An 18,717-nucleotide genomic window follows, 5' to 3' on the forward strand; every position below is an offset into this window, starting at 1 on the left:
TCTTCCTGAGAGAACACATTGCTGCTTTTTTCACAACGGCACTGCCTCCGGCTTGGGCAATGTAATTGAAATATGTACATGATCTTTGGATAATTTACAAGAAATGTTATACTATTTATTTTTCTCAGTCCTGAAATTACCTCTTTTGTGGAAAGGCTGAAGGTCCAGTCCATCACTACTAATTTGTATCTGTGGCATGAATGAAGGATTCCTTAAGATGTGCTATTAACTTCTTAATTCAACTTTGGCTGAATAGTTTTAAGCAACTACGGTTACGTACTAGAAGTCAAAAACAATGACTGAAGGGGGAATTTAACTCTCCTTATAATTTTAGGTGTCTAAAGAATGATGACCTGTACAGACTGATTAATCTCAAATTCAATGGCATGAATCACTCTCTAAAAACACTTATTTTTCTTTTATTATGTTTAGAGGGAGCCTAAGAGTGTCCCTCTTAGCTTAGTTTCCTGTATTTTACCTTAGTTTAAGCAAGTCTCATTCCTTTCTAATTGTTAACTTCAGCTATATAGACATGCAGTAACAGAGAACCCATCTCTAGAATATTCCCCACAAAACACAAACTGTGTTAATCCAGATGCACTATGTACAAAGTATTTTTTTAAAGTGTGCATTTTGTGTCCTTTCAGTAAAATGGCAAACAGCAAAGCCTTATATGAAAAGTACTTTGTAGTTCTACTTTTTAAACAAAAGCTAAGACTAGACATCAGGCAGGGAAGGCTTTTTCATTAGAAATTTTAAAATATTAGAAAAAAAAATCAATCTATGCAAAAGATTTTAACATATGTTTGGAGAAATATGAATAATGGGGTAAAAATCAATCAAATAAATTATAGATGACTGTATCCGTGTAAGCTTACCAGAACCTTCCAATCACAACTACCTCTAACAGATTTGTGATCTATGAAGACCAGTTTTCAAAATGTTTTTGTCTATAAAAAAAAAATCTCCATCATATATGTTTATGGTCCTGAAATGAAACAGAAAATTTCAGAAGTAAGTTAGCAGGTTGTGGCACTATGCAGTCCAGGTTCGCTTAGGAACATCTAAGCTGGCTAGATAAGTGCAGTTAATTAGAACAGTGGGTTTGTGTGGCATGGTTTTGGTAGTGTGGGGGTTACAGGGGGGCTTCTCTGAAAAGCTGCCAGAAAGTCTCCCCTGTGTCTGATGAAGACAACGTCAGCCTGCTCCAAGTCAGACCAAGCTGGAAGTAATGCCTATGGAATAACAGAGTTAAGAAGGAAAAAAAATATTGGGCAAAAGGAGATTGAAGCCACAAAAGAGCACAGTGAGACTATGTGAAAGCCACAACTCTGCAGGCACAAAGGTGAGTGAAGGAGAGGCAGGAGGTGCTCCAGCCACCAGAGCCGAGCTTTCCTGCAGCCTGTGGGGCAGACCATGGTGAGACAGGGTGTGCCCCTGTAGCTATTGGGGGATGATGGAACAGATATGCATCTGCAGCCCCTGGGACCCTATGCTAGAGCAGGTGGATGCCCAAAGGAGGGTGTGATCCTGTGGGAAGTCCACACTGTACCAGGCTCCCGGCAGGAGCTCTGGTGCTGTGGAGAGAGGAGCCCATGCTGGAGCAGGCTTGCTGGGAGGACTTGTGACCCAATGGAGGACCCATGCTGGAGCCTACAGGACTGAGCCATATGAAGGGGACCCACAGTAGAGCATTCATGAAGAACTGCAGTCTGTGGGAAGGACTTTTGTTGTAGAATTCTCCTGTGTGAGAGCCCCCATGCTGGAGCAGGGGAAGAGCATGAGGAGTCCTTCCCCTGTGGAGGAAGGAGCAGCAGAGACAATGTGTGGTGAAGTGACTGCAGTCCTCCAATCCTCATCCTCCTGCACCACTAGGGGCAAGGAGGAGGTAGGGATTTACAATGAAGTTAAGGCCAAAAAGGAGGGAGGGGTAGGGGTATGATGTTTTGAAGACTTGGTCTTATTTCTCATTATCCTATCCTGATTTGCTTGGTAATAAATTCAATTAACTTCCCTAGGTCAAATCTATTTTGCCCATGACAGTGATTGGTGAGTGATGTCTTCCTGTCTTTATCTCAACTCATGAGCCTTTCCTTACATTTTCTCTCCCCTGCATAGATGAGGAAGAGAATAATGGAGCAGCACTGGTGGGCAGCTGGCATCCAGCCAGGGTTAAACCATCACCATCACCATTTGTATGCCTGTACTGTAGCTTGAGTAGGTTGTTACCAACACTAACTAGAGGAACAGTTCATCAGCCTTCACATAGACAAGCCCAGGGATTCTTCAGATGGATGTACGAAAGCATCACAGACTTGCTGCCAGCAAGTTCTGATGATGCAATAAAATCTTCCTACTGGCGTCCTTACTGCCAGAAGTTTATTCTGGCTTAAATGTAACAGTTTAATATACTTAATACCTAATTTTAAAGTTATTCTTTGTATATCTCATACTAAAATCTACCACTTTACCAGCTCCAGAAAGCAGAACAAAGGCAATTTTACAGATAATCCTGGGTTAAGAGCTTCTTTGTGAGTGACAGAACTTGTAAAGTTACTGAAAAAGAGAAGCCAATAATCATCTCTCTTGACATACGCCTGTTCCCAGAGGATTTAAGAAATCTTTGTCCTGCTGTTTATTGCATGGTTTGTTCTACACCTACATCTCTCAGTAGATCCTGTCTCCACTACACAGCTGTGTCACTCTAAGTCCTGGATCTTCTTGGTCTCATACCACATTACGCTGTGGCTAAGTATCCACAAAACTTGTGATGGATCTGACCTTGAACAATGGAAGCATAACAGGGTAAGTCAATCACATCCATTAAAGCACCCTGTCTTAAGAATTCTGTCATTTCAGCACTTGCAGCTTTGCTTGTGGCCTAAGGAAAGAGTTTCACAATTCCTACCCTGTTTTTGTAGAACTTCCCTGAATTTCCATTCCTTCAAGAAAGATACTATGATAGACCTTTTACTCTACTAAAAGATGCTGACCCATTGGCATTCTGTTCTGCTGCTAGCTTGTACTAATTGACCCTCTGTCTTGACAGAGACCCAGACTGGTTGTTATCTACTAGTTTTACTCCTCTCACTCCTCCAACAATGCCAGAGAGAACAGATGCTGAGCAACTGGTCAAGCACTGCCAATTTTATTCTCTGCCTGGCAATGGGGACTAGAAGTGCCAAGGTTGCAGAACCAGGGTTGCATTATAATGCTGTAGGTCTGCCAATTAAATTTCACAGTCTAACTTACAATTCCAGAGCCCTGAAACTTAATTTATCTGGAGAGATAAAAGGAACAGCTGAAATTACTTTTATTAAGAAATTTAACAAGAAATCATAAAAGAAAAGATCATGGTTGGAAATGCAAAATGAAGATATTGATGCTAAGGCTTTGTGCAACTGTATTCATTTAAAGAGAAATCTATTCAGGGTTGTCTTTTCAGATTGTCAAATTAAAAAAGCCACACAGCATTTGCTTCTAACTCATAATTACAGATTATTATGGAATACAAAAGATGCCAGGCATAAAAAGCTACTACAATTCACTACACTGTAATAGAACACGCAGTGGAAGTAAATTTTGGCAAATGCTTCAAATATTAGCTTTACATAATATGTATAGGTGAGACTGTAATTAGGACAGAATGAATCCTTCGAAGCCTCTTTCATTCTGACCCTGCAGATGATTACTTTTTACTAATAAGGCCGCAGCCATTTGACGAAAAGCCAACTATAGTACCTGGCTTCATTCTTCAGTAAATTTAATAATTACAGCTCCTCCTGCCAGTAGTTCTCAGATCAGACTTGTTCAATCCAATACTGAGCTTATTAGGGGACAGCTCTATGTTTAGAATTCTTTGGCCAAAAAAGTACTTGAGGATGATGAAGCATGCCTTACACAAGGGCACAATGATTAGCCATTTTCTCTACATAAAAAACAGCACGTAGTCACTACAGACCACAAAATCACCTGCTGTTAGCACACAGCTGCTACAAAGAACTGCTGCATTTATCTGGTTCTCAATACCCTTAAAAAAGCCTAAATGGAACAACTTAATATAGAGGCAGAATAGCACTACACAGAGTTGCTTGTATCTTAATCTCATCTTTTTCAATTTTCTTCCCTATGTAACCATTTGATATTTACTAGATACACTGCATAATACCTGACAGTCCTCTGTGGCTTAGATTCTTGATTCTTTATTTTTGAATTATGAAGAAAATGCTAATTCCCATGTCTCCTAAGGTTCTAACCAGATGAGAGAAAATTTCTCTCTCTTTAAAAAAATCTGTGGTTTTAAGCAGTGTAAAAAGAGATCAACAAAAATTATGATAGGCTAAAAAAATTCATGGAAAGCATTCAATACTGCAATGTCAAACAGGAACAAAAAATCCAAAATTCTTCTAGAAAAAGGAACAAAATAAGGAAAAATCAAATTAATTTACTGAAGGTAAAATGAAAAGCAACATTTATCCATGTTGCAGTACTTAACATTTCTGCTGATACACAGAGCACAGAAGAATCCATATCCTATCGATCTTGGTGTTGTTCAGAACATACTTATTTCAGTTAATCAAATGGTAATTGCTCAAAATTACATTTGCTCATTCCATACTAACGGTTCTTACCTAGTGTCTACGTATAGCTGAAAACCTGTGCTGTAGACCAACACTTAAATATTGAAAACCCAGACAAATTTTTTTGAAAGAAAATGTATTTAGGCAATTAGACAAACCTTCAGTAACTGGCTGAAGTTTAGAAGACCTCTCAGAGTCTGGAGAATGCAGTGGTTCTGGTTCCTTTAAGCTCTCTAAATGCATAAAAGGATCATAATCCATGCATGCCAGATCAGAAAGGCTTAGAGGAAAATATTTCGGGTTGCTAAAACACTGAGACCCATAGACACATCCATGCAGAACCTAGAACGAAACCAGAATTTCATTACATTAACTACTGAAATTTATAGTTTTATAAGAAATGAAGTTTATTTTTATTTATATTTTAAGAATCTATTTGTTAGAAGGCAGGCATGATGAAACATTGGAAAATTTTAGATGCTTAATGTTTACAGAAACAAACTCTGGTCTGCTAAGAAAATTACTACCACCAAAGTGGAATTTAACAATAACGAAACAAAACTCACAAAACAATCATTAAGCTACCTTTATTTTTAGATCTCCTATCTTCTTTAATTACATATGCTAGGTCTAAGCTGCTAGAGGTTTTAATCCCTTTCCCTTGCAAAAAGGATAAAAACCCCTTTCTCCTGTGTTCCTAAAGACAGTAATTGTAACTTAGTGCTTTTGCTTTTCTCATTACTAAATGAAACTGCTTGATATACAAAAGTTACATCTTTTTGTATTAAGTGTACAGTTAGTATTCTACAATACAAGCATTTGCAATCTATATGACATACAAAAAAAAAGGCTTGGCCAACCATCCAAAATGTAAACCAAAATCTACTATTCCAAATATACCAAAGGTCAAGCTGATGCAGTGAAACATACAAGAACTGAGCCAGCAATCTATATTTCAGGAGTAGAATGGAGGTCAGCTTACAGAAAACGTTTGCCTTCATTTCCATGGAAACTGACACTACGTCCATGCATAGACATTCTTAATAAGTGAGCAAAGAAACATGTACCTTATATATACAATTAAGAACGGATCTTTCAGTCTTATCATTTTCTGCTCCTGTAGCGTGAAGAGGCTGCAGCAAAGTCTTCAACGGCAAGGCCATTATCCAATCCAGTAAGCACAGAAGTAAAGAAACCACCAACTGGAAAAAACACTTTCCATTACAAACCAATTAAGCCAGCACCTGCTATTTCATATTTATCCCTTTATTTTATTTCTCTGTTTTGCCTTTTTTTTTTCAATTCAGTAAAGTCAACCTTCTGCAGCAATGGCAGGTCCCACTTGTTAACCACTGAATCTTCAAAAACTATGGCATCAGTAAAAACTGGCTACTGAGGTATTTAACAAAGTCCATCCATTCAACAGTTTCTCATCAGGGTATGACTGTGAGCAGATACTATACTTAAGGGGATATCCACAGTTTTCAAAATTGATTTGTAGGCTGTTGTTTTTAAAATGACAGATAACACAGGTCCAAATTAAGGCTGATGTGCCATTTTGCACATATATTTCACAGTGAAGTGAATCTAGGATTACACAAAATGGAACCAATTCCCCTGTATTTAGTGCTTTATAAATAACACATAATGTTTTTACAACATATCAATAATGTTATGCAGCACCATATCATATTTTATCATCTGAAAGAAATCCAACTGCTTCCTGTATTGTAGGTTACTCAGTTAGCAAAAGAATCAACTCCCTCTTGGGATGTTTTGAAAGACTCTGGAACAGAATTACATTAAGACACAAATCCACACCAAATCATCAATAACTTACAGACCAAATAAATGTTTTTGATTTTTAAAACTCGGCTGTGGAGGAGAAGACAATTCAGATAAATATCTGCAAGATTCTCTACAATATTTCTCAAGGTAAATAGAAGACTTTAAAAAAATCAATTTACCTAATTTACTGGTATCACTAATGCATTCCAAGTTTGTCCTTCAAAAGTAGAATAAACCTAATCATGAAGAGTACTGAGTCTTTTTATTTTTAACCAATTTTTTTGAAACCCATTAGGACTAGATTTGTCAAACTATGTAAGACAATTTTTATTCGATATTTCATGTACAACTGACAGTAGTTCATGGGGAAACTTGGTCAATTATGGAAAGCATCCTCAAGTGGAAAAGTGGGTAGCTTGGCATATGAGTGTAGACTACAATAGCCCCTGACTTCTTGCAAACACAGACAGAAGATGAAACAGAGCTCTGAAGACCAAAATGAACAACAGATGAACTCCAGCTCCTTGTGGGAGTGGTAGCCCAAAAGGATGCAGCTGTCAGAAGCAAACAGCACCAAAGTGCCCAAATTTGAGTGACCTAATGAGCCCCACAGCAAAACTAATTCAGAAGAGACACAGCTTTCAGGAGGCAGAAAGTACTAGAAATGAAAAATACTTACCCTCTTGTCCTGCTCATAAGAGGAAGCTTCTGTACTGGGTAGCAGATGTGTAATAGTTGCTATCAGAATCTGGGGAAATTTAGCATATTTCTTTTAAAATACAACCTAAATATTTAAGTTTAAAATAATTTTTAAGCAGGTAAATCTAACATGGTACTGGATTCATGATTAAATTCTATAACAATTATTCTGAGACAAGTTACAGTATTACTTGACATTTTTTTTAAATAAAAACAATTTAAATTGAGTTTTGCAGAATACATTGAAGGAGTATGTTTTGTTTGACTGATGTAGGTGCATTAAGGACAATGAAATTACACAGCTACCTCAAATATTCAGGTATAAAAAGAACATGACTCAACACACTTGTAGGATGTGGGAAGAAATCTGGTGCTGGTTTGTGTATGGTACTATCTGAGCTATATTGTTTCTTAGAACTACTAGAATTTGTATACACCCTGTCTCTATTTGTTCAAAAATATGTCTCCAGAGGAGCACAGAAATGCTTGCTGTATCTCTTAAGAAGCTTTCACATGAAAAGAACCTGGGTGCCCTCTGTGGCTCAGACTCTCAGAGGCCATAGTCTACCTCTGTGTTATGGGAAGCATATTCAAAATATTATTTTTGTTTTATACTGAAAGTCTTTCATGGATATGCAAAATAAAGTTGCAGATCCATATTTTAAGCAATCATTTTCTTCCTGAACTTCAATAAACATGCTTGAAGATATCTAGTATTAAGAAAAAAATTGTACTTTACTGACAACATTTTCATGACACTTTTTCTCTGAGAAAAAACAGGCATGATATAGACACATTACATGTCAATACTGGAGTCAGGAAGTTAACTGTGCTGCAATTCCTTACTGTTAGTGTTAAGTAAGATTATGCTTATACTAATTCAATGTTTTGCAAAACATAATTGCCAATATTCAAGTGTTTAGGGTAATACATTGTAATGATTGATTTAAAATAATTGAAAATTTCAATTAAAAAAAATTACTTACTTGTATTATTCTTAATGGTGAATCAGCTTGATATAGTTGAAGCCTATGTACATAATGTATCAGCATGTTCAGCATACTGCAGGCAACTTGGGCTACTGTTTTATTTGGAAACTGGAAAAGAGAACACAGCACAGAAACAATGACAAAATGGTTTCGCATAAGAGTACATTAGGTGATAGGGTGGTCATGAATTTCACTGGTAGTTTTATACATACAGTTCCTTAACTATCTATTTACCAGAGGAACAGAATTAAATTTTACAAAACTCAAGAAGAACTATTTTATATTCATAAACAAATGTTAACAGCTAACATCAAAGTTTTGGGGCAGACATGCACTTAGATGCACACCAGGAAGGGGAGAGGGGTCTCCTAACTAGAATAGTAGAATATCATGAAGCCAGGAAGAAAGAACTAATTTCTTATTATCTTAATGATTATTAATATTAATGAATCACTGCAAAGCCTCCCAAGGATCCAATTCTGAAATCAGAGGTCTTTGCTGAGAATCAAGGCAGGTGAAGAGCCACATGCCCAAACCACAGCCTGCAGTACTGAACCTGAGCTGAACTGTTCTGCTCTCTGCCAGCGATGGCTGTGCCCAGCGCATGTTGGAATGGAAATGGATTCACCTTGGCTTCTGTGCTTAACTCTGCTCTCCTTTTAAAGGCAGGAGCTGGTTACGCTCTGCAGCCTGCCTTCCACAGTTACTGGGCTGGTCAAAGCAGAAGGGAACACATTTGTACAACTAATTCCCACTCTTAGGAGGCGGTGCACACCCTGTTCTACACTGCTAAGCGGGAAAACATAGAAATTAAGAGATGTGTTTCCCTAAATTGTTGATGCACAAGACATGTAATTGAGTTTTTTACCTTCACTGCACTTGCTTTAAAACATTAAGGTGTGCAGCAAATGACAAGGACAAAGTTAATATTACAAGTGAATTCCCGCATTAGTAAGAACATACTTTACTTGTTTCAATCTCACTACATTCAGCAGTGAAGCTGTCACAGGTATGTGCTGCAAGATGACTCTCTACTTCTGAACTCAGAAAAGGGCAATCATGCTGTAAAAACACTTAGATGTAATTCCTTGGCTTCATAGGCCTTTTTCTTACTCAGATCACTTCTATTAACCCTTCAGGGAGGGATGCATCTCACAAAACTTAAAAACCCCAAAGCTTTAAGAAAGCTGAAATGCCTGGGCAATGAAGCCTGAGTAGAAAATAAAGATTTTAGAATAAAAGTTTTGAATGGCAAAAAACTTAAACTGAAAATACACTGGAAGAAAACTCGGTTCTGGGTCAGTGCTTCTTATCAAAGCAGAGCTATCAATTTTTACATTTAAAGTCTTGAAAAGAAATGGTACAAGCACAAGGAAAAGTCTTGAGCACAAAGCTTTAATTACCATTTTTTATTTGTGTTATCTATGTAAGCAAAAAGAAAGACTATGAATGGCTCGTGCAAGTCATCACGGAAGATGGAAACCTGAGTGCACAATGGGTAGTTAATTCTTGTTCTGACTTTCCCTATTTCTCAGTGGATGCAGTTTCATGTTATTGTTGACTTTTAGCTTAAAAGAGTAAACATCTCACATCTCCAAATCTTCACAAACTTTATGACAAGACTATCATTACTTTTTATCCCTCATGAGACAGCCTCTCTCCATGCTGTGAAAGTACTCTGTAAGAGCACAGTAAGTAGGGTATAGATTCTAATGCTCAAGCTTGAGTGGCAACCAAAAACAAAACCAAAAACAATACAAAACAAAACCAAACCAAAAACAAAAAAAACCAAAAAAACCAAAAAAACCAAAACAAAACAAAAACCAAAAAAAACCCCACCAAACTGAAAGCATGAAAATTTGATTTCAGAACTTGAGATCAAATCCAGATTGCTCAAAACATCCTAACAAGCTTGCAAGAAAACCCCAAAATCACTGGAGAAGTAAAATGCGGTGCACAAACTGGTGTAGCTTAATACAGAGATCCTGACCACTGAAAGTAAGAAAAAAATATCTGAGAAGAAGACCTGTAGACTTTTCAGAGTCACTGAATAATTGACCATCCACTATTTAAAAACAGAAAGCATTTCTTTCTTAAATTTTTAATGGTTCTTTTTCTAAAGAGGCTCTAAAAAAAAGATGAATGAATATTTTTTTATTATTACTGTCTGGTTTACACAAATAGGTTAACCTCTTTTTTCCTCTGGTTGAAGAGAATTTTTTTTTAATTTAGTAAAGGAACAAAAGTAAGCGGAGACATAAATTTCACATAAACAATAAAGTGTATTAAGTAATGAATATGAATAAATTTAAAATCAAATCTTGCACACAATTTTTTTTTATTCATGGGAAAAGCATCAGGGAGGATGTTTTGATCAAGAACATGGGGGTTGGCTGAAATAGATCAAATCCTTCATGTGCTTCAGAGAGCTGTCCTAGCATGGTCAATATATCACATTTCAAAAGAATGCTGTCGCTAGGGTCGAGTTAATTTCCTCTCAGCAGCTCTTGCAGTGCCGTGTTTTGGATTTGGAATGAGAAGGGTGTTGATAACACACTAATGTTTTGGTTTTTGCTAAGTTCTGTTTATCAGAAGTCAAGGATTTTTTTTTCCTCTTGTCGCATGCTGTACCTGTGAGAAGGTAAGCAAAAGAAACTGGGTGGGAACATGGCTGGGATGGGTGACCCAAACTGATCAAAGGGATATTCCACACTGTAGGACATCATGCCCAGTACATAAACTGGGGGAGTTATCTGGAAAGAGGGTCGGTCGGGTTTGGGAAGAGGATATTGGTCAGCGGGTGGTGAGAAAATGTATTGTGCATCATGGTATTCCCATAGTCTTTGAACAGAGAGATACATAATTCTCTCTCCCAGGATTTCTCTTGGGGAAGGCAGTGAGAAAGCTCAGAGAGAGAAGAGAAAACAATTTTTATCTCTTCGCTGATCCTGTTGTTTGGCACACGTGGAATGTGTTATGTGTTACTGTTTACTAAAAGTGATTTGTTAATTGGACTGTGGTGATAGTTGTTTGGACTGATTGATCAATTACGTCAAAGCTGTGTGACTGTCTGAAAGGGTCACGGGTTTTTATTTAGTATAGTATAATTTAGTATAGTATTGGTATGGTATGCAACATATAATAGCTTAATAAAGCATTTGTTCAGCCTTCTGAGTCATGGAGTCATTGCACATTACTCCCGCATCGAAGGACTTTGCATCGATAGTGCATCACTTGGGTTTTCTTTCCTTTCACTTATCATTGCTATCATTTACCATTATTGCACTGTTTTACTTTGCTTTTGATTATTAAACTGTTGTCATTTCAACATACAAGTTTTTGTCTTGATTCTCCTTGCCATTGCACTACATCGGGTGGGAAGAAAGGAGATTGACCAAGCGGCTGCATGGTGCTCAACTTCCAGCTGGGCTTAAACCACAACAAACACTCAGGCACCTTAGAACAGACAGTCCTGAGAGCTGTGGGTTCTGGAAGGACATTTTCCTGAACTCAAGAAGCCTCACTGACTACGTGTCAGGTAATCAAACAATTCACCCCTTTCAAGTCAGTTATTTGGTTGTGACTTCTTTTACAAGAACCTTCAGAGTGGCCATGGAAACACCTATATAATGCCATAAAGATTCCATCTGCCATTTTTTGTCTCTGGAAAATGTCCTATGTTATAAAGCATAAGAATTCACCACTTTTATATTTAGTAGCATAAATTGTGGACATAATTTTTGAGAACTCACTTGATGGGGGGAAAAAAAGGATACCAATGAACTGGCACTTTGCCTGTTTCCCAACTCTCAGGGTTTTTATTGGAAAGGTAGTCTTACCATAAGGTTAATTTTTGTAAGGATTTCATTTTTCTGGATGTTAAATGAGGAATTTAACCTTGTCCATACTTGAAAATAACCTATTGCTTAGCACTCATTTAACTAGATTTGTACAACACAATTTTGTGATGTATTTGCAGCATTTTTGAGAGAAGCAGAATAAAATCATAGGTCTGGATGGCTGGTTAGGATCCTTTGTGCTCAAGCTCCAGCAGAAGTTAATGTAGGCAAAGTGGTATTGCACACAGCTGGGAGAAACATTAGCTACATCCAAAGCAAGCTGTTGAACTGCAGCTCTGAATATGCTTCTGGTATTTCAAAAATAAGCATGTAATTGTTGCTAACATTTCTAGTCAATGTTATTTGTTCAACTGAACTTATCAGTAAGTTGGACTAGGCCTATAGCTCCCTGCCCATTCATTTCTCCTGAAAATAAGAAAATAATCCATTCTAGGAGTTGCAGCCTCTGACTACTTGGTAGCCAGGAGATTGCTAAGGTAACAAATTAGAGCTAATTTATTTCTCCCATGACAAATTAATGAACTTTTCATTTAGTTATTAAACTCAATTGTGAATGTATACCATTGCTCAGAACTGGAAAAAAAGACAATGTGCACTGGATGGTTTTGCCAACACAAAGAAAAGCAAAACAGAAATATAAAGATCTTTGTTTTCTCATTCAAAAAGTAATTTATGTTTAATATAAATGAGACACAAATAATTGGTTTAATAAATACACCACAGAAAAAGAACATAAATCACTATGAATTTCAGGATTAAAAATAGTTCAAAAATTGATAAATTGAAGCAGCAAGATAAAACATCATTTGCCTTATACCAAACTCGCACAGGAACTTGATAAAATGCAAAAGTTAAGCGTTATTAAAAAACAAGGGGAAAACACTGGAAGAGGGTATTAGTGGAGCTGCAAAGAATGAATGTGATTTTGCGAAACAGGAAATTGCAATTTAGAGTCTAATACTAAAAGCCTTGCAGCTACCTTATACAGACACTCAAATCCTGCTTCACAGGATGTGAGCAGCTGATCTGCTAAGATATTTTTCAGATTCCCATTGCTTAAAAGAAAATAATAAACCCCAACATCCGACAGAAGTCATGTGTAACAGGTGTACACTCTAAATTTTATTAATCTGTATATAAATAAAGACTAGACTATTCATAGAATTTTGACGCAAACAAAAAGCACATAGAAAGGTTCTGAAGATAAACTGGAACAGATTTTAAAAGTTGCAACCATTGCTCACAAACATACAAATTCAAAATCTGCTTAAAAACAAGAGGTTTTTACTAACATTCTAATTATTCTATAATATAAGAACGAATGCAAAAAGATTTAAAATAGTAGGAAAACAAAAACACTCATCAAGGAAAAATATAGCCAAAAATATGCAGCTCCTGGAATAAGCATAAAAAAAGGACTCTGCCCCAGCAAATTAAACATTTCTGGTGCTTCCATGCATATGGTATAAGTACTCTGCATTTCTCACTAAATATCTAGCCAGGCCTAAGAGGCAGTATTGCAAAATTCAATGACTCGAACTCAGAAGTGAACATGCACAGAATGTTGTAAGAATATGACGTAGGTTAGAGTGGCTAGTGATTTTGTAAGAATAAAGATCCACTATCCTATCCTCCCAGCACATCATTCTGTCCAAACTTAAAGAAAGGTAAAGAACTTTTGACATTTCAGAGATCCACTCATTAAATTGAGTTCTCTCTTTTATAAGGATGGTAAATGAGACTGTGAAGCAAAGATGCTAAAACGTCATTAAGACTTTGAAAATGCAAAGTATCTTTACACATAAAGGCAATATACATTGTAAAAATTTAATTCTCTCACCTTTAAAGAAACACATATCACATTCAATGCTTCCTTGATCTGAGGATGATGTGATTCATGGACTAGCTCCTCACAGATCCAAATCCCAAGGCTGCAAAGAGCAACACATCTGCAAAACAATGTTGGAGGACAAGTTGTTGAGAAACATTCTACAGGAATGTGTAATTTTTATGATTCATTGAGTTTTGATAAAGACATATAACAACAAATATGCTTTTAATATTTCCAAAACAACTGTACAAAAACCTTTCTAGTGCTGTAACATCTTTAAAAATTATCAAGAAATCCAAAGTATGCTGCTGAAGGCAGAGGAAAGCGCAGAGGAAGCACCCATCTGAGCAACTGAAAAATCCAAAAGACATCAAGAACTCCTGCATTTCTATGTGTGTTTTGATTAAAAATATTATCTTAAATCAACATATGAGAAATTCTTATATTTTCTTAAGACAAAGCAAAATTGGGGTGCGAGCTTCCTCCTTCCTAACACAAGAGGTTGCTCATATTTAGAGCTTCTGAGACACAGAGATGAGACAGGAATGTTACTCTCTCATAGACATTCACATTGTTTTAGATAGACAATAAACAAGGATGAATAGAGGAGGGGTAAATGAATCCTAGAGTCAGTATACATATCGTGATTAGTACATTTACTTTTGTTGTTTCTTCATAGAAATAGAAAAGAAGTGTAAAGGTAAAGAGTATTTAGATAAATGCGTTCAAATCAGCAGATGGATGAAATTTGTTCAGAAATGTTAAGGAGCTAGCTTAAGCCATCTCTGACCCATTAGTTATTTTCTTCAGGATGACAGTCTACAAATATTTTGGAAACAACTTCAGGATTCAAAATCCTGGATAAAATTGGAGAGCAATCCAAAACTGACAACAAGAAAGCTGGTCATGTAATCTGCAATGCACTAAATCTGGGAAGGAAAAACTGTAGGCAAGAAAAGAAACAGAAGTGGTTTCTGTGTTGTAGAAAAAGGATTTTAAGGCTACAAAGAATCATGAAAATGCTTACAGACAGCAAAAATACGTACAAGTCTTAATAGTACATTATAGTGTAAATCCACACTATTTTGTACATTCTCACTGAAAGAAAAATTGCAAAGTGGAGAGTGTTATGCCTTTTAGAAAGCAGTTTTGTAACACGAAAAATTAAATTAATGCGATCTCAGGATATTCCCTCTTTTTCCTCTGTTGAGAAATACTATCAGCTCACATGGAGAAAGAGGTAAGTGGGCTGATGAAAACTGCTCTTGGCTTTCCAAAAAACTGTTTAAAGGTTCAATAAGCTGATTTTTCCAGAACTGCAGCTTTTCAGGTATGTACTTCTAGTATTTTAAAGTGACAATATATTAGTTGGACATATATATTCACTCTTTCCAAATATATAAGGCACACAAATGCACTCTTCCTTGGTAGGCATTAGAGGTTCCTGTTCCAATCCCATACACAGGACTGTGTAACTGAATGCTTCTGAAGATGGGTATAGAGGAATAAAATCCTAAACCAATTAAGAAACTGGAGAGAAAACTGGTAATAATCCTCTCCAGAGCTGTTTATTTGATGAAGATGCTTAGGTTTAAGCATCAGAGCAACCATTCCTAGTTTAATGCTTAGCTCAGTTTTTTCCGCTTCTTGTCCATACTATAAAAAGGGCTCATGTACACTGGATTATTTCTGTTTTTCAAATTAAATAATGTAATCTAATAAAAAATCTACCCCTCCCTCATAAATAATCTTGTCCGAATCAAAGTAAAGAATGCCTCTCTAATCCAGAAAATTCCCGAGCTGAACACCAGAGTAGGCTGGGAAAGCTTATTCTCTTACCCTTATTTACACCCTTTCCTATCAGCCACTATCACAGAAAGAATACTGGACCAGACCAGTCCAGTTTGTTCATTTAATATTTCTATTACAAAAAATTTATGGACCACAGTTTTGACAGTGGTGAAGAAAACCATTAATAAAATGCAAAAAACTTTTACTTTAAGCTCTCTAATCTATTCACCTCAAAACAGCCTAATAAAGAAAAGAACCTATTAACGTAGAAGCTCTTTTTGTATGGCCTACCGTGCAGGACCAGATGGCTCCTCTCTTGCCGAGCTTAACACAGTTTTAATTATGAGTTCCTAAAATGAAGAGGAAAAATTCACTGATTTACATGTAACTCCACCACAGAAAGCGTCAAAATATTATTATAGCGCACACAGGCATATTGCTTAGCTGAGTCTCTACATTATGGTCAGATGAATTGTTTGCTTACCACTACTCCAAATATCTAGCCTGTTCCAGATACTTGTTACTGTGCCACCCCAAGAATATCCTACATGTTACTGTCCTAATTTCTCCTGATGAGCCATGTATCCCATCCTTGTCAAAACATTTCCATAAAATATCAAGGGGGAAAAAATAGTTAAGGGCTTCCTGAAGCTATCTTGGGTGGTGCCAAAGGGTATGACTGAAAGAATCTTTTACTTTAAGGTTTAAACAAGCACTTTCAAAAAATTTAATTGATTTAAAAAATATTTTCAACTAGTTGCAGACTAAGTGCCTACAGTGCCTTAAGAATGCTGTCAAGAAGAACTTTGACTCAACTACAGCGAAATGTCCCTAATATAATTCATGTAAACAGCCATTCTACAATAGAAATGAGAAAGAAGGAATTCAAAATCAGTCTCCAAAGGGGAGCAAGGTATAAAGCAGCTTTCAAGTCATCATTTCTCCCCAAATTGCAACAGTTTGGAAAACTTAAGGGGGAGCCTTTCTTAGACACACAAACTGTGCTCTGTGCAGTTTCAGTATACTGTCACACTACCTAACTCTGTGTCATGATAGGCAAGGTAACAACTCCATTAATATTTGCCTTTTGAAGAAAAAACACACTACTGCGCAGAAAATTTTTAAAGTCTCTAGGAACATAGGCAGATTTCACCAGTTGTGAAATAAATTGTCTTAATAAATTAAATAATGGATCTTAAATCTCTCAATCTTTTTGTCTCAGCTAATTAAATCTGTGATACCTGCAAATCACCCTAGTGAGAGAAGGCTTGAAAGGATCAGATAATGTATAATTTTCTTCTACAAACATAAGAAAACACTTTATTATTAAGTTAATAGCAATTACATGTTTAGAAGTATAAAGTTTGACAAGACTTTATGGGATCTTGAGTCTTATGATCTATTTGAAATTATTTTCAAAAAATTCTAGGATCTTAAAATCTTAATATTTTCTGCAAAAACACAATATTAGGCCTGTATTTGGTTAATAGAATACTAGCCAAATATTCTTAAAATTCCTACCTTAACATCTGTAAACTGAGACACAGCAATGTCAGGAATATTTGGGTGAAGAGCTGGTAGTTCACGATATAAATTTGGAAAACAGACTAGAGATCCTAAAAGAACTTGTGCTTCAACTCTTGGTGCCTGAAAAAAAGGAGCGGGGGGAGAAAAATATATTCTTACTGCAATCAGAAAGCTGACATTTTTAGCTTCCTTAAAAGAGAATGATGGCTGAAATTGTATACAGGCATTTCCTTTCTCCTGAAATTCTGAGCTCCTGCAAAGCTGAGTAAACAGAGAGCTCAGCTCCTTGGATTTTTACTCATGCACACCCCTGCTCTCATTTTCCAAGACAGTAAAAGGGAGGCAGAAGGATTGTTAGGACTACAGATAAATGACTGAGCTGCTAACTGGGCTCAGGTCCTACGTTCAGCTAATTGGCCAGGAGGTGGAAAACTACTAAATGTGACATGAGGCATTGCTGAACAGGAAAGGCTACAGTGTAAGAAGCTGACAGAGGCTTCAGATAAGTACCTTGAGGGAGACTGGATTTCGTAACTGGTTAGAGAGGGATTGATGGGAGAAACAGTCAAAATTCACAGAGAGTTGGAGGAGACTATGGGGGATTTGAGAGAGTACAGTATGCACAGCCAACAGCACCTAGGTTGTCACATAGTATTACTATATAAGGCTGAACTTGCCTTATATAAGGCAAGTTATAGTATCAAAATCAAAAATCTGAGTAACAAAATCAAAAATGTGAAAAAAAATCCAAATAGTGCAAACACCAGCACATTTGAGTTCTTAATCCTGATCATAAAAGTCATTCCATAGCAGAGATATGGGGAAATAAGTACATTTTAAAAATGAAATCATAGTTAAAAGAGGCATTTTAAACATCTTCAAGCACAGAAAAATGGCAGTCACAATTTTTGTAACTCTAAAATAAGATCCTCTGCTTCAACAATAATTTTTGCATTCCTCACATATTTTCTGGAGAGGCATGTGTATTGCTCTAGAATAAATCATTAACATTATCTGTATTTGATAAACACTACATTGAATTCAGGGATCAATTTAACACCCTAGTCAAAGAAAAATATACTGCTCAGTATTCTCTCATATTCTTCCTCACCTATAAATGAGACTTAACTGATGAATACTTACATTGAGGAAAGAAGAAGCAGCCACTCTTCCTGCTGCTACAATGAAATCCATAATAAGCATGGTAGCACCAGGTAAACCAAGTGAAAAGAACTGAGGAGAGCAGTGCTTGATGATTGTATTGACAATATCCTCGCAGAAGGAAAAGGGAAAAAAGGAAGAGTATCAACATGAATCAAATGAAAAATGAAAGAAAAAAGGCAGGTATTTATGAAAATTAGAAAGTAAAAATGTGAGAAAGAAAACTCATTGTGGCCAATAGGACACTCATTAATGAGAGAACAGTAGCACAAAAAGATAAATTCCTTAAGTATACTCAGATTAATGTAAGTAAACTTGGTATACTTTATAGATCAATTTAAGCTCACACAATAGTTCATCTATTAATTTACAGTCAGCTTTTAAGAGTTCTGTAACTGATTAACCATTCATTTGAATAGGTACAGAAAAGATATAGAATGATAACCAGCTATTATACCGTAATAACTGCTTAAACCTCTCCATCAAGTATT

The 18,717-nt window shown here is 36.4% G+C and overlaps 1 protein-coding gene across 11 annotated transcripts in view; it reads right to left on the bottom strand.

Moving 5' to 3' along the window:
* The window catches only part of RALGAPA1 (Ral GTPase activating protein catalytic alpha subunit 1), a 131,741-nt gene that overhangs the window by 53,321 nt on the left and 59,703 nt on the right, over window positions 1-18,717 (bottom strand). For all 11 annotated transcript variants that reach the window (XM_030949769.1, XM_030949761.1, XM_030949764.1 and 8 more), the window contains 8 exons: window positions 18,209-18,337; window positions 17,060-17,185; window positions 15,830-15,888; window positions 13,757-13,865; window positions 8,054-8,164; window positions 7,048-7,116; window positions 5,648-5,782; window positions 4,739-4,922 (listed from right to left, as the gene is read on the bottom strand). In XM_030949769.1, coding sequence (XP_030805629.1) covers window positions 4,739-4,922; window positions 5,648-5,782; window positions 7,048-7,116; window positions 8,054-8,164; window positions 13,757-13,865; window positions 15,830-15,888; window positions 17,060-17,185; window positions 18,209-18,337 — 922 coding nt within the window. The remainder of the gene's footprint in view (window positions 1-4,738; window positions 4,923-5,647; window positions 5,783-7,047; window positions 7,117-8,053; window positions 8,165-13,756; window positions 13,866-15,829; window positions 15,889-17,059; window positions 17,186-18,208; window positions 18,338-18,717) is intronic.

The sequence above is a fragment of the Camarhynchus parvulus genome, chromosome 5 (assembly GCF_901933205.1).
Source record: "Camarhynchus parvulus chromosome 5, STF_HiC, whole genome shotgun sequence".
Lineage (NCBI taxonomy): Eukaryota > Metazoa > Chordata > Aves > Passeriformes > Thraupidae > Camarhynchus > Camarhynchus parvulus.